This window comes from Vicia villosa, linkage group LG6 (assembly GCF_029867415.1).
Source record: "Vicia villosa cultivar HV-30 ecotype Madison, WI linkage group LG6, Vvil1.0, whole genome shotgun sequence".
In the NCBI taxonomy this organism is placed as follows: Eukaryota; Viridiplantae; Streptophyta; class Magnoliopsida; order Fabales; family Fabaceae; genus Vicia; species Vicia villosa.
In genome coordinates this window covers 144,571,189-144,588,034 of record NC_081185.1, presented here as the reverse complement: position 1 = coordinate 144,588,034, position 16,846 = coordinate 144,571,189, and the positions used below count along the sequence as shown (strand labels likewise).

General features: G+C 36.5%; 1 protein-coding gene and 1 long non-coding RNA gene across 2 annotated transcripts; both read right to left on the bottom strand.

The window, feature by feature from the left end:
- Window positions 1-8,034: 8,034 nt before the first annotated feature.
- Window positions 8,035-8,536, bottom strand: LOC131612637 (uncharacterized). Its single transcript, XR_009287445.1, has 3 exons — window positions 8,471-8,536; window positions 8,252-8,314; window positions 8,035-8,164 (listed from the first exon to the last, which is right to left on the bottom strand). It is a non-coding gene; the product is annotated as an uncharacterized LOC131612637 (long non-coding RNA).
- A 579-nt stretch (window positions 8,537-9,115) lies between these two features.
- On the bottom strand, window positions 9,116-9,987 carry LOC131614900 (prohibitin-2, mitochondrial-like). The gene is made up of 3 exons (XM_058886436.1): window positions 9,928-9,987; window positions 9,634-9,846; window positions 9,116-9,350 (listed from the first exon to the last, which is right to left on the bottom strand). Exons 1-3 carry the CDS (start codon window positions 9,985-9,987, stop codon window positions 9,159-9,161), a joined length of 465 nt encoding a protein of 154 aa, XP_058742419.1. The 3' UTR covers window positions 9,116-9,158.
- Window positions 9,988-16,846: the final 6,859 nt, after the last annotated feature.

Genomic DNA, 16,846 nt, shown 5'->3' with positions numbered 1-16,846 from the left:
ATTCCTAATGTTTTCCAGAAGGATCCTTTTTGTTTCTCTACCTTTTCTAGCCAGGCATAGTACAAGTCAGGATCTTTGGCTAAAGGGATTGACCTAAACACTTTTACAGAATTGGTCATATAGTTTAACCTAATTTTGGTTAAAGCTAAAGGGGTTGCAGTTGAAGTTTCCTCAACATTAGCAGATTTGCCTAAAGGAGAACGACCGTCTTCATCTATCTTAACTTTGCTAACTAATGGTCTAGTCTTGTAATAAGCAGGGAAGAATTTATTCAGAGATGAGATATTTTCACTCGGTAACGGACCCATAAAGGCAAGAGTTTTTCCAGAGAGTTCAAAGGGAATGATTACCTGGGAAGCGTAAATAGCGTGTATTTCTTCAGTGTTAGGGTTTGGAACGAACTCTCGTTCCCCAGAACGTGTTGTTGATTGGAGCTTCAAAGCGGGTTGAAGAACATTTGAAGATGAAGCCATGGAGAAATTTTTGATTAAAAGAATAAGATTCTAAAAAGAGTGAAGATGTTTCAATTTTTCGGTGGAGAAGATGAATGAAAGGCGGTATAGAGGCACAAGATCAAGTATTTAAAGGTTTAACGGAAACCTTTTTAAATCTTTTTGGGTAAAACCCGAGAGACACGTGGCGGCTGGTGATTTAATCCAACGGCGGTCGGATGAGTTAGCTTCACTCCTAGTATGTAGGAGTAATGATCAGGAAGTAAGGTTAAAACGTGGGAATGTAAGTTATGAGAAGACATCTTTGAAAATGACAAGACGTTTCGGAAACAGTGTTATCAGTGATTATGACGTTAGTCAGCAGTCTTGGAACTTTCAAAGATCATAAAAACGAAATCTTATAATGACAAGAAACGCCTATTTCTGTTGATTCTCGAAACAAGCATTTATTGGGGGCAATTTGTTAGCTGAAGATTTCGTTTTATATTATTTGTCCTTCGAAGGAGTTGAGAATCGAAGGAAAGATGGTTACTGATGGTCATCCCTTAAAAAGTAAAAGAATGACTACTGATGGTCATGCTTCGAAAAATAAAGACTTCTAAGTTCGATGAAGATAGTGAATGCTGAAAGATTAATGAAAGCATATGTCTTCGGGACTTAGACAAAATTCATAGAATATGTATTTAAGTATTACTACTTAGCGTGTTTTCGTAGTGTTTGTTTAATACACTGCCACGCGTCGAAGACGGACTCAGGCGGGAAGATTTGAAATTCGAAGACGGTTTCGTAACCGTTCAACAACAGATGGCTTCGCTGGAAGTTCTGATGAGAAACGTGGCAGCAGATTAGTATAGGACCGTTAAGGTCGAAACTAGTATAAATAGGAGTCTTAATGTTAGGATTCTGTGTGTTCATTTTGTACAAATCACTCACATATTTACTCAAGTATCAAGCGTTAAGAGAAAGAGTTCGCTGAGAAAATGTACGTATGACACCACCATTTTAATACATGTGTATTATCTTTTGTTTTTATCTTCCAGAATTACTGCATTTCGTTTACTTCCTGCCATTTACATTTCTGTATCTTTACTTTAACGTCACTTACTTTCGAATTACTTCCTGCCATTTACATTTCTGTATCTTTACTTTAACGTCACTTACTTTCGAATTACTTTCATGCCATTTACTTTCAAAGTCTTTTACATTTCTGCAGTTTAAGATTCTTTACTTTTCAATAGTCTTTTTAATTTTCTATGTTATGTTACTTATCTTTCCATTGAAGTCACATTTATATATAACAAAGTGATTGTCAAGACTATTTGTTCTTTAATCGAACAACGCTTATTGAAGAAGACAAATAATGAATATGGTTCGAATAAACATTGATAACAATCTTCTTGACTATGTGTCCTAGGATCAATCTAGTCGATCCTGCAAGTAACCAAATCATATTTATTATAGTTTGGAAGACTAGCGGTTGTTTACCGGAAATCACCGTAAACAAACACCCGGTAGAACCATGTGACGTACCCCTCCACACTGTGCCAGTCCTGGGTGACCCGCATGCGACGGTACTCCTCCGGTACCACATGATGCTGCCACTCCTCCCATATGGCAGTGAGCTGCACTCTGGTCACTGTGTCAGGAGCAGCCTCGAAGGGTGACCTGGGTATGATCTGCACGAACCCAAACTGCCGCATGCACCGCTCCGGGAGATACCGGACCATGATGCCGGTCCCGCATGCCAACCAGCCTGAATATAGAGCAACCCCGTCGAAGAGGACAACTTGAGCATAGTCGGCGAACGGCCTCCAGGTGACGTCGTCGTGCATCGTGCGGTCCAGGTACAAGCGGTATGGTCCCACCGCATCGTTCCCCCTCTGGAGGGCGTATCTGGCGGCCCTGGGCATGGCGTCAACGTACGTAGGATCGATGTGGAAGCCGTGGATGCGGGAGAAGTAGGAGATGATCCAGCTCTGAAACACAAATACGATAATGTATTAAAAATAAATACGAAACATAGATAAATAAATAAATACGAGAATGTGTTAAAATCAAACGTACCGTAAGCAGAGTGCAGGATCCGACCAGCTGCCTCGTCCTCCAGTTGGAGGCCTCATTCAGCTTCTGGTAGAGATATGCCAGAGTAGCTGCCCCCCAGTTCCACTGGTGAACGGTATCCAGGTCCATGAAATAGCGGAGGTAGGCCACGTCGACGTACCTGGCGCTCTTGTCCACAAAGCATGCAGCGCCTACCACATGCATGTACCAGCACCGAAGAGCGCAGCCGCGGTGGTACTCCCTGAATAGGTCGTTACCCTCCTGCTCGGCCTCGACCGCCGCGTCCAGGTGGAACTCAAAATAGAGGCTCAGTGTGTTGAACCGGACATGAGGCCCAGAAGTCGAGACGCACTCCAGGTGAGCAACCTCGTGCGGCAGGCCCAAATAGTGCATCATCCACTCAATGGCCTCGACCCTCTGGATCCTGGAGTGGTCTAACAGCGGCCCCCTAATAGGCAGGTGGAGAAGACACTGGACGTCATGCAAGGTGATCGTCAACTCCCCCACCGGCAAGTGGAAAGAAGACGTCTCCTTGTGCCAGCGCTCCACAAATGCCCCCTGCATGCCGGTGCTGATGGTGGTGTACCCGGTCATGCAGAGCCCGCAAAGCCCTGAACCTCGCACATGGTCGTTAAACCACTGAGCTGCTGGTTTAAACAGACCGAAAATCTTCCTGGAGTGGTTCACTATTTTCAATGGCTCTCTCTCCTGTTACAAAAAAAAACAAATAAGCGAGAAATAAACGGTAAAATTATAAAAAATGGTGACAAATAAACGGCTAAGTTAAAAAAAATACCTCTCCCTCCCAGATCCGCCGAGCGACGTGATCCTGGTAGTGAATCAGCAGGGAAGTGTCAAAAGGCCCTCCCGGAAAGCTATCCACCTCCTGCTCCTCCTGCTCCTCCTCCTCCCCGACTGGAGGGTCAACATCCGGTATGACCTCCTCCTCCTCCTCATCCTCATCCTCCTCCTCTCGCTGGCGGGAAGAAGATACCCGAGCCAGCCTACTCCTAGAGCCTGAAGCAGATGAACTCTCCACCAAGTCCTGTGGAACGCGGACACGGCGTCCCCGTCCCTGCCCCCGTCCCTGGGTCGACGCCAGATGCGCCGCCGCCCGCTCGCGTCTAGCCGACGCAGTCTGGGACTTTCTCCCCTGTCTGATGCGTGCCGGCTGGTCTGACATGATCCTGTAAACAATCGAAATCGATTAATATGCGAGACAAATGAAAAAACAAAAAAAAAATGAACTTCTGGTACAGTTCGGAAGTTCATTTCCGAAAACTGGGATGGAGGTGTTTTCGGAAATGAACTTCCGAAACACCCCCACGCAGAGCTTCTCTGCAACCTCCAATGGCAGACCCAAAAACCTAAACCAAATCCATTTTTTTGCCTACTAAACATCCTAATATCAGTACTAAGCTATCTTAATGTCATTTTTTCAGATTCTAAACACCCTAATATAGTTTAATCAAATAGATCTAAAACTTGAAAAAACAATGATAAACTTACCAATTAGTGTTTAATGATGAGTTTGGTTGAGTTTGGAAGAAGAGTTTGGCTACTTCACACTTGCTTCTGCAGAAATTTCGCCTATGGAAGTGTTTGATGATGATTAGGGTAAATGATTTGGGGGAGGGGGAGAGTTCTGCTTAATCTGCAGAACGCGTTTTATTTCGGAAGTTCATTTCCGAAATTGTAGTTTCGGAAATGAACTTCCAAAATAAGACACTTTTTTCAAAAAAAAAGGCGCTTTCGGAGATGAACTTCCGAAAACACCTTTTTCATGCATTTCGGAAGTTCATTTCCAAAGTCAGGGGTATAATGGGGTTTTCACCAGAGGTGGACTAGAAGATAGGGAGGTGGCCAAAGAATTTCTCTAAATTTAATAGCAGAGTGTCAACAAAGTCCTAGTCGTTTATTATGTGAATTGTGCATACCTTCTCTCTTTTTTATCATCTTTTTATATAGTAGATTTGACTCAATACATGCTCAAGACACGTCAAAGACCAATTAAAATGAATTTTGTTGACTATGTGACTCCAAACACAAATGGGTAGTGAATTGTGTTATTCAATAATTACGACTAATATTAAAAAAAAATATTTAAAGCAGTTTATGTTAGTTTAACAAATAAGCAGAGATGAAACAATAGAAAAAAGAAGAGAAAGAATGAGAAAAGAAGGAAAATCAAATAACAGAAGATATAGAGATAAGGATAGAGATATTTTGCACCATAATCTATACAAATTCACTTATCCATTTGGCATGCTCTTGTCTCCAAAAAAAAATTCTTGAGAGATTCGACCGGTTAATCTTAAGAACCAAGCAAAGATTTTTCCAGGATTATCTCAACAACCAAACTAAGATTTTACTAGGATAATCTCAAGAACAAAACAAAAATATCAAACAAGAGAACCACACTCTTGATGAAGAAAACTTAAGCACGAACAAGTACAACCAAACTCTAACAAGTATTTTTTACTCACAAGAGACTAAGCTAACTTTTGTGAAATAATAGAAAAATAGAGTGAAGTAAGAAAGAAGATACTCAAACTAAATTATGGTGTGTATTGGAATGGGGAGAAACTCTCGATTTATAGGAGAACATATGTCTAAAAAGGGAAAACGATCCATGGGTTTTTTAATGCATATTATCGATTATGACCTATGGTTAACTGATTAGAGAGGCCAAATATGAAATGTTTTCAAATTTTGTCACTAATCGATTATATGCTTATTAAACAATTATGAGGCATTTCAAAAGATTTAATCGATTAATCCTGGTGTGTTAATCGATTATCTAGTGCAAAAAAATCCTCTTATAGGTTAATCAATTATCTAGTAACCAATTAGGTACCTAAAACATTTTCAGGTGATTTTATAAAATGAGAGACGTTTCAAAAACATTTGTGTGTGTGTGAGTGAGTGAAAGTTGCCTTAGTGTCTTAGGAGATACTCTTATACTTTCACAATAATACTGATCACTCAGAGTCTCAGACACAAGACCATGAGAGCTCTCACACTTCAACTCTTTTATAACTTTGAAGCTTTGAGGATCTGTTACTTGATTCATCATTGATTTAACTCTTCGCCTAAAACTGGACTTCTTCTAACTAATGAGACTTAATAGCACTTCTTAAGTTACATTTGGTGTTATCATCATCAAAACCACAAAGATCATTTGCCACCAAGATTATTTGAATATAGTTGTGCATGTAAGCACATAGTTCCACATTCGTCCTTTTTTTAATAATAACAATGCATCTTTTAGGTAGGTGGACAAAAAAATCAACATAGATGAAGAATTATAGTGGTTAAACTCCACCTTACAAATGTATAGAGTATACTCTACTCCCACTGTCATTATATGTTTTCCCTTTTGGTAAATAAAAAAGGCGAATAGGCATCTAGTAGATTTCAAATCATGCATGATTAATTTAATATTCATAAATTAGTTTCTATGAAAAATAAATTTTACCTAGGAAGAAGTTTAGTAAAAATAGTTGTCAGTTCATTAGATGAAGACACATGCTTAACTATGCAATCCACTTTTTCTGCATGATTTTTAACAAAAAGGTGCCCAACCTCATTGTGTTTAATCCAAGAGTGAAGTACCAAAATTTTTTGTAATATTTATGGCGCTAGTGTTGTCGCATTTTATCGAGACAACTCCAAGATCAACTTCGAGATCACTTAGGTTTCATTCAGAAGATTTTTCCACAACAGCTACCCGTAACAGCATATCCTTCCTCAACTATGGATATTCTTACACTTTATTGTTTATTTCTATACCATGAGGAAAAAGAATTATCAAGTAAGTGGCATGTACCACTGGTACTTTTCTAATCCAATTTGAGCCCAGCAAAATCAGAGTCAGAGTAATTAGTAATTAGACTTTACTGTCATATCATAGGCCATAATGGTATCTATTAGCATAAATGTGTTACCCCTTGTATCCAAATACAAATATTCCCTCTGTATTAGTTTCAGCCAACAAGGTCAACTTGTCCCATCAATTGCCTCAATCGACCTTGTTATATTGGACAAGCTATGATTCGAGGCAGGCTTTATTAGACCTAGGTAACTCGGTCCACTCTTGATGACTCAACCTAATAGATAGAATACTTACACAACCCCTTAAGCATGAGTTACGAAGGGGAGGAATGCTTTCTTGAGACCTACCAAGAGATCGGACATGTACACAGTCCATCGAACACGAGCCTCGTAGGGGACAAACACTTTCTTGAGACCTACTGAGAGACCATACGTGTACACAACTCCTTAAGCATGAGTCATGCATGAACAAAATGTTTTTCTGAGACGGATTAACGATTGTCTAGCGTGCCTCAACAGACGATCCTTCTTGAGCAAAATTCTTTTGGAATAGTAATAACTCATGCCATACCCCTACTTTCTGCAACCCTAGGAGGATAACTTTAAATGCATTCATTCTTTTGGCATTCACTCAACCCTATAAATAAGCTTTATGGTTTCTCATTGACCCCGTCTCTCCGCTTCATCTCGTATTTGCAACAAATAACTCCTGCATTTTACCTCGGTTGTGGAAGGGATTTTATCTCAATTTCACATGCGAGAGAATGAATGGCGTCATGAAAACTTGATACTTGATCCCTAGGTTTTTCTTCTACCGAGGGGACAATTGTAAAGGTTATTAGTTCGATCCCCAACAACATTTTTTATTTCAAAAACTATAAAGCTTGTGCCACCTATCTCTCGGTTTTTGTAACTATCTAAGGGAAAAAGCACTAGTACAAAAATGTTAATTTACACCCGTTTTTTATTAAATTTACACCCATTATTTTTAATAAAAATCGGGTGTATATCCACAGGGTGAGAAATGTCTAACAAATTTACACCCGTTATTTTTAACAAAAATCGGGTGTAATTGGGCGTAATTACGTTTTTAATTACACCCTGTTTTAATAAAAATCGGGTGTAATTGGGCGTAATTACGTTTTTAATTACACCCTGTTTTAATAAAAATCGGGTGTAATTGGGCATAATTACGTTTTTAATTACACCCTATTTTAGTAAAAATCGGGTGTAATTGGGCATAATTACGTTTTAATTACACCCTGTTTTAATAAAAATCGGGTGTAATTGGGTGTAATTACGTTTTAATTACACCCTATTTTAATTAAAATCGGGTGTAGATACATTCTTAATTACACCCTATTTAATAAAAATCGGGTGTAAATACGTCATTTATGAATGAACAATTATATTATATTTAAATCTATTTACACCCTGTTTCATATACACCATTTAGTTATCTTTCATTTTCAGTCATAATATTGCAAATACTATAAAATCATACACATAAAAATCATATTTTAACTAAGTCAAAATATTTTTAATATTAACCAAAAAGTATACAAAATCATGTGCATTCATAATATTTCAAGTACTATAAAATCATACACATAAAAATTATATTTTAACCAAGCCATGCTTGACGGTTAGCTTCGGTGTTCTCTAGTCCAATTGAATCCAACCGCATTCCACATGTAGCATTGGATTCATCCATGGCCAAAATACCACGCCCTGGAGAAGCAATTGCTTTCCACAATTCAATCCGGAGGAAGACCTTCTACATTCGTGTACACCGACTTCATCTTCTCAAGCAAAGTCTACAAAATTATTCATTATATAGCAATTCAGAGCCACACAACAAACCTCTAATTTCTTAAAAACTACGAGGTTAAAAAATGTTTTACCGTTTTGCCAGCCTTGTCAATCCCTAAAATGAGTACATGAAGCTCTAACTTGTTGAACATGTACTGCGAAAGTCCATAAAATAATGAAAAATAATTGTCAACACTTAAATATTGCAAAATATGCATGCACTAGTCTTTCCTCAATTATTGTATTTAGAAATTAAATCTTTTCAACCTGAAAAAAAGCAAAATTATAGAATTGCTAATTCAGGCACATACCTTTTTGTTACTTGCAGCATCTTCGGCGTGCTTCACCAATGCCATGCCTTCGGTGGTAACATTATGGGAAGAGGGAAAAAAGTTAAAGATAATTATTAAAATAAATAAAATTGAATGTAAAGCTAACATTTCTCAAATTCTAATTACTAAGGTTTCCTAAATGTTAAATATATAAAGATAAATATCAAATCAGAAACATATAAATAAAACACATTATTTATATAGATATTGCAAGTACAAATGCTATTAACAGCTTGTCAAAAAATATTCTGATAACTATATAGCCTAATTAGATTTGAATGGTCAAAGATTATCCATTTCGCTGGAAAAAGCAACGCCATCTTCATATTTATCACGTGAAAACAGATATCATTTCATTATGCATAAAAACTTCAATTCAAGAAATGCTATGATCAAAGTATAGAATGTGAACGACACGACTGGCTTGACTCCTAATTAACCTTTTAATTTGGTTGAGTATAGAGGCTACTCATAAACTTAGACACAGTAGAGCCAAATTGATTTGCAATGTTTCCGATGCAACATAATGCATCTACTAGATGATTGTAATCTGATTCAAATGTAAAATTGCCCAGAAGCATACTTCTTACCTAAAATACATCTCCCCATAAATCGATAATATTTTTATACATGAAAATTATTGAGAACCATAAACAGATTAACCAGCTCAGTTTTTGCCAGGCTCCAAATTCAGCTCCTGAAGATTCAGCAAAAGATCATCTGAATTCAGGAAAACCTTGTTTGCTGCGTTTGATATAGTATGTGCAATCTCTCTTGCAGCTTCAATCTTCCTGAGTGTGATGAAAGCTGGATTGTTGGAAATGGCTTGTCCAATAAGTTGGGCACTTTTAGCCTCACCCTGTTGATTTGTAAGAAAAGTCAATAATCGTCGGAGGTGTAAAACTGGCAATTGCCAAAACATTATTTAATTTAAAAACACATTAAACTTGACAAGCAGATTTGTGAACAAAGACACTTGTCAATCATTATAAAAGATGAATCCGACATCATGATCAAGGAAACAAATAAGACAGTTTGAATTTTGGGGATATATAGAAGCGCAACCAGCAATTTCCAATTGTAATATGCTTTGAAAATGCACCACAGCAGTAACTGCATAAGGATTAACATTTTCTTCTTACCTGTGCTCTGATTACAGCACTTCTTTTGTCTTGCTCAGCTTTTTCCACAACAAATTTCGCCCTCTCAGCTTCTTGTGCAGCCACCTGCTTGGCTTCAATTGCAGCAGTAAACTCCTTGCCAAAGGTCAGAGTAGTAATTGACACATCATCAAGAGCAATATTAAAGTTGGCTGCCCTCTCAGTCAGGATCTTTCGGATTTCACGGCTAACAGCCTACAAAGAATAGGTCAGTTAAAACAGATATTTCCCTCCAGGAAGGCTCAAGTATATGGCCAACCTGCATTTGTGAGGAACCCTCCAGGAAACAATTGACATTTCTTCAAACTTATAGTTTCTAGTTGAATCGGAACTCATGGAAAGATTTAAAAGTATTATATAATATAAATCATAAATTTTATAAGAAACTACCATACCTGATTAAAATATTGTTATAGCTTCTCATTTGTAAAATTAATACAGAACTGCTCAAAACTAAGAAAATGAATTTTATTAGATACAATGTTAAATTCTAAAGTACTAAATCATAAATGTTCGATGAAATCATTAGCTTACCTATTAAACTTAAAACTTTCAAACCCATAGATATCAAGAACTCCAATGATAGATTTTGAAATGATCCTTCCCAATTTGTAAAACGTAGAAGTTTGAGAGTCTAGGAATTTCTCTCAAAGCAGAAAGAACTGATTCCAACATTCTCCAAAGCAATAGCAAGCCATGTCATAATAATATCTTCCTGATGATTGAAAACAAAATTCCAACTTAGAAATACTGAATCGAGGAAATTACAGGTCTATGAGATCAGATTGCATATTTTGTAACAATTTGGATAATAATAAATATAAATATGAATAATGGACTCATAATCGATAAACCACGGAAACAGACCTTAGAAGCTCGAAGACCATGGCATAGAATAACGATATCTTTGGTTCCAACAAAATAGAGGAAGAAGAATCTTGGTTCAGAACTTTTACCAAACACTTGGTGAGCATAGTGCTAAATGAAAAATTTTGCACCAATTCTCCATCAATTCATCAATTACAGCTTGCAACAACAACAAATAACAACACAACAACGAGTATGGTTGATTGAACGGAAACCGCAACGGCAAGAGTGGAGCCGCAGTGTGCGTCTGTTTGAGGTATGGTGTCATTTTTCAGCCGTCAACTTTTTCTTTCCATGCTACATTTCTCAATCTTGGTTCAATAACCTTGATATTTGCTGCTCAAGGAATATAAATTAACACCTAAAATAAATATTATATAGAAACTCAAAGTTGGAATCTTATACGGAACCGCTATACCCCGAGAGGGTTCGGGGGTTTGAGTATCTAAGGAATGGAACAACGAAGGTGGTGATTGTGGTTCAGATAGTGTGGTGGAATAGGACGGTGGTGATGGTTCAGGAAATGATGGATTGGCGGCAGAATCAGACGGTGGTGGCGGTTCGGGTTGGGACGAGGTGATGGAATCAGAGAGGGTGGAGGTGTTTCGGGTTGTGAAGAATGATTCATGGTGGATGTGGAATTGGGGTTTGAAATATTTGGAGTTGTCACGGTGAAACTAAGAGCATAAAAATGGTGATTAGGGTTCAATGAAAGGAGAAAGAGAAATACAAATATTAACTTATACTATTTTATAAATAAAAATTAATTTTTTTTACTTTTCCTATTTACGCCCGTTATTGAAAAAAAGGGAGTAATAAACACTTGATTATAATATTTTTTTTTAATTTACACCCGTTTTTTTAAAAATAGGGTGTCCATGGTTACTTGTCAATATTAAAAATGAGATTTTATTTACGAATTTGTCATCTTGTGTCTTATTTACACCCGTTTTTAGTATAATGGGTGTAAATTTATAAATTGTATTGTCATTTTTGCACTAATGAAGAATGTATTTAATCGGTTATATATATTAATGGAGAGGTGCGACATATTTATTTGTCATTTATCATTTGTTTTAAATTTCAATTTGTCTTGTATTTTTCTTACATGCAAACCTTACATTTGTGACAAAATCATAGCATTTTATTTTATATAGAACATAACTAAATATACACATAATACCAAATTACACCATTAAAGATTCTCCTAAGCAACTCAAATCTTCCTAGAAACACATCAATCAAGTGAGTGGCTCTAGCCCATTTAGTCCAAAAAAAAGAATTTTCAATAAATAAAAAAATCTAATTCAAAAGGCAGGTAAGATTTGAAGCAAAAATAGTTGGTTATCTAGCTTCACGCACTATTCCTAGGAACTAATAGTTATAATAGTGAACCTGATATGATACTGGACTTGGCACATTTTGTTCAAAAACCTTGATTCTAGAAACGAAGATGAAATCCTAGTGAAAGTATCCTCTAAGTGCGTTGTCTCCTTCAGGTAAATCATTATGAACATCAAACCTTAATTTATTCACTTTTCTTTACCTTTTTAGTTGTAATTGAATGTAGCTTAAATTAATGCATGCTTCTGTATTATGCTGTTACTTTGAACTCTCATGCTTGTTTATTATATCTTGCAGCAACAATGGACACTGGTTTGCCTGATTCTCTTTTATCAATCATCTTTTCCAACTTAACTTTCAAGGATCATGTCAAAACTTGCTCATTGTCCAAACACTGGCTTCACGAATGGAAATTATCATCAACAATATCTGCACCTAGAGAATTGCCTTCTAGTAGCACCTATGGAATTCTCTGGATTGAAGAATCTGAGAACTCTTGTCTTGCAACTAATTGTTGTGAGGCAGAATCTGCTAGAGAGCCTGTTTTCCAACTGCGTCCATCTCGTAGACTTCACCCTTGATAACTGTAGTTTCTATTCCAGTACAACAATAAATAGTCCAGCATTGTTTCATTTGAAAATTGTTAACTGTCGTCATCAATTTATACACGCGATGGATATCGTTGCACCAAAACTTTCATTCTTTGAATATTCTTATCCTGATAGACACTCAATAAACCTTGAGGCTCATATGGTATCCCAGTTAATCTACCGTAGTAGCATCATCGAGTTTGTTGATAAGTCTAGCTTAAAAAATGTGACTACAATTGTGTTGGACGGATTTCATTTTCTCCAAATTTTCATCATGTCGTATTTGTTTGAAGAATGTCTCCAACTTGAGGACGTTACCTTTAAAAACTGCCCGATGTAAGATGAAATAGTAATTACCAGTACAAAATTGCGTCATCTGAAAATAATTGATTGTTGCCATGGGAGAACCACTCCTTATAAGATATCTGTTGATGCAAAGAATCTGTCATCCTTTGAATATAGCGGTCACGCGACTAGGAAATTTTCTGTTAGGGCGCCTATGTTATCGAAGGTCATTTGGAATGCAGCTGTAAGAGAGAAAAATCGAAATTCCTTTCCTATTCCAAAGTTAAAAGAGAAAAATCGATATTCTTTAGGTCCAATTCCAAAGTTACATCAGATTGAGAATCTAGCTATAATCATGGGTGATTGCAGGTGAGTCATTCAAACCCCGTCTATGAATTGACTGTATAGGTTTCTTTTAATTTATTGAGTCACTACATTTTACTGGTGTATGCAGATATCGAAATTAAAGGTCTTGGTACATTTCAAAATCTAATTGGAGTTATTTATGGATGAAGGTTATTATCCTATGAAGGAAAACTTTTCGATTTAGATGTTTTAACTGTTTCTCAACATCTCCAAAAGAAATTCTCTGACGGTGAGTTATTCAACACTATTATTATGCTCATCTTACTTTATGTGTAATATTATAATTGTTATTTTTCAAATTGCAGGTTAGAATTTCAAGTTGGGATGGATTTATTCAAAGAAAATCTGAAAAGTTTTTTCACAATGAATTGAAATATGTTGAGCTACATGGTTGCACCCCACATGCAATTGAGTTGGCTAAGAACCTATTAAGAAATGTGAATTCACTTAAGGAAATTAACTTCAGCTCTCTGGACAAATTTTATGAAGGTGGTGAAAGATGGACTAAGGGCTCGGATAGTTATTGGTTTGATCGTAGTTTCATTCATGAGAGCCTAAAGGATGAAGTAAAAGCAGAATGTGAGCTTTTCATTTTGTAGTCTTGTTTATTTATAGTGAATTATACATTCTAACCACAACATAATTTTGGTGTTATTTTATTTATGATTATAATGAATTTTTATTTTTTAAAAAATGTTTGATTTATAAGCATCAATAATTTGTACATTTAATTTCTCAATCCACCCCCATGGACTTCTTACGCACCATCGAATTGACCAAAATGCCCTCGTGCTTCCATAAGTACATTTGAAAAAATCAGAATGTTCCGTAGATATGAACTGCCAATATAAGCAAAGTCAAAAAATACTTACGCATTGTGCATATTATTTTTTGACTCTGCTTGTATTGGCAGTTCACCATTCACAATATTAAATGATATAATTGCAAGCTTTTTATTATTACATTATTTATCACCATTCTTATTGAGAATTTCTAACCTCACCCCATATATCTCTCACGCACCATTATATTGGCAAAAGTGTCCTCCAGCTTCCGTAGATGCATCTCCAGAAGCACATTTTTTACATTTGCGAGAAAATGTTTCGTAGATGCACATACGGAACACTTCCGTAGATGCATCCACAGAATCAACTCAGACCTAGAAAACCAGAACAACATTTGTAACGATAAAAGAAACATTCATTGATTAAAATCGGCATTACATTGAAATTTCCAACAGAAAATTAAGAAATCTAAGAAATTACAACAGTCAAAACGATATCATCTAACCCATGCATCATTTGAATGACACCAATGTTGTTTTCCACCTCATTCCACCAACGTTCCGTTTCTCCGGTCTCAAGCAAGGTCTTTGTTCTAAGCCTCTGAATCCTTCTGATGACTTTTCTAGTTTTGTACTCCCCCTCTAACCAAGACATCAGAACCCTTTTAAGTTGGTCCAAGGAATGGATGTGCCAACATTTTCAACAGTTGTTGCATCTCACTCCTATCTCCCCTACTCGCCTTATTATTGCGGTACCGTTGATTATACATTTGTCATATATTCGATACGTTGTCGGGTTCCTTCCTTTTCAATGTGGCAAGTATATTTTTCGGTTGGACAATATTCAAGGACATGTCATTAATACATGTCTTCTCTTCCGGATTGAGGCAACATACACTAGGATATCCTTGTAATTTTGCGTACAAATCATGGTTATGCAAACCACAAATAATAGAGAATCTCCACTTCTTGCTAGCCAACATGTAACCACGAATTTTAAATGGACCCTCGCATTTCCTTGTACACGTGTCGTCTCTTTTAAAATTCCTTAAAGGAGGATGGTATTTCCCCGTTCTTTCGCACAACATAGTTACGAAAGGGTCTCTTCTTGCCGTAACATTATCCATTCTTCCTATTACCGCACCAAAACCAAAGTTAGTTGCATTCCTACGAATCCATATTAGCATACTTTCATGATCATCAAAGTCTTGCTTGCTATTAAAGTCACTGCCGACATCTTTCACCTTTGCGACTACCCCTTCAACACTCAGAGAGACATCGACTAAAGGAACAACTTCTCTTGCGATATCATCGGGGTGCATCTTAACTATTTGAAAACAATTGCCAAAATAATAAAAAATTATAACACTGCTGAAAAAACAACACAAATATTGTTACGTAGATGCACCAACGGAAGTGTCCGTCTTCAACACGTTCCGTAGATGCATCTACAGAAGTAACGTTACTTTTTTTAACAGAAATTTAATGCATAATGTGAGCAATGCAATGGTTGAAGATGAATATTTACCTGAAATTCAGTCTTCTCTTGCTCCCTCTGATAGGTTGCACCAAGAAGTTTGAGTTTTTTTAGTGAAAATGGTATTGGAGAAGTAGGGTTTTTTAGGTTGTGGAGAGTGAGTGTTGATGAAAAAATGTAACGATGGGGGAGTGATCAAACTGGTTCAAACTATATTAGATACTTCCGTAGATGCATCTACGGAATAATGTGGCGCTAAGACATTCCGTAGATACACCTATGGAACAATCTCTAAACTGAATTTATGTGTATTTTATCCCCATTTATAATAGTTTATTATACTTTCGTAGAAGTACCCATGGAAGGTGACAAAATTTTTTTAACAAAAAAGGTGCTTCCGGATGTGCATCTACGAAAGCAGGGGCATAATTGGAATTTCACGCAGTGCGTAAGAGAATCATGTGGTGCATTGAGAAATTCTCTTCTTATTTGGGCCATAATTTTTACATGTTCTAGTACTGTGTTCATATTCTAAACACCACTTATATGATGTATTTAACCTTGTCCCCTTGATTGGTTTTCTTCATGTGGTTCCCTTCTATGACGTTTCTTAGACCTTCATAAGGACCACACTTGTAGTGTGGAGGAAAATTTTGAAGATTAGTGCTCTTTAGCCATTTGGTTTTCTCATTTATAGGTGTGATTCCTTTATCCATTCCAAAGTAGTTGTTCAAAACATTTTGAATTTTGGACAAGATAGTATTATTGGAATGCAATTGGTACAACAAATTCAACAGTTTCTTAAACTGGATTGGGAGATGCAAGTTTGACAGATTTACTGTGAGTTTATTACTTGTACAGATGTACTTCACAACATGATATCTGATCTAGGCTTTAATTTGATGCTTTATGAGTGAGTTCCTGCGTAAATTTATTTTCTTTTGTTAGCGGATTGTATTAGAGTCTCTACTTCTAAGTTGATTGCTATGTAATATTTTCCATTTGTGATTCGACCCTCATTTTTTTCAAAAAAACTTACTTGTTAATAACGTAGTTAATCAAAGAAAATGCATAAATTATACATCACCATCAATTAAATCATGCAAGTTCATCAACAATTTATATCATCGCCAAAGTATAACACAAGATAACACCAATTCAGATTTTTCCATACATATGGGCTATGGCATACAAATTTCAACATATAATCATGTCATATACAAAATTAAAACACTACAATTCAGAGGTAGGATACACCACAAACTCATGAATTCAATCTTCTCGACAATGGAGGAAGAGGGTTAGGATCCTTCATACCCTTTACAATTACATACACCCATTAGAGAATAATCCCAGTTACCTTAATTTTTCAGTAAAGCTTTGAATTTTAGTAATGGTAGTTCTTCTTCTCCCTCAAGCCCTTCTAACTCCCTTGCCTCTTTTCTCCCAAATTCTGCAGCTTCTATGCACTGACAAATTTTG

Bases quoted from the DNA above. Each gene is read 5' to 3' on its own strand.
- LOC131614900 (XM_058886436.1), bottom strand. From the start codon at position 9,987: ATGAGTTCCGATTCAACTAGAAACTATAAGTTTGAAGAAATGTCAATT. The intron at 9,847-9,927 runs GTTCCTCACAAA...TATTCTTTGTAG, and splicing joins TGTCAATTGTTTCCTGGAGG to GCTGTTAGCCGTGAAATCCG. The intron at 9,351-9,633 runs GTAAGAAGAAAA...ACAAATCAACAG, and splicing joins GTGCTGTAATCAGAGCACAG to GGTGAGGCTAAAAGTGCCCA.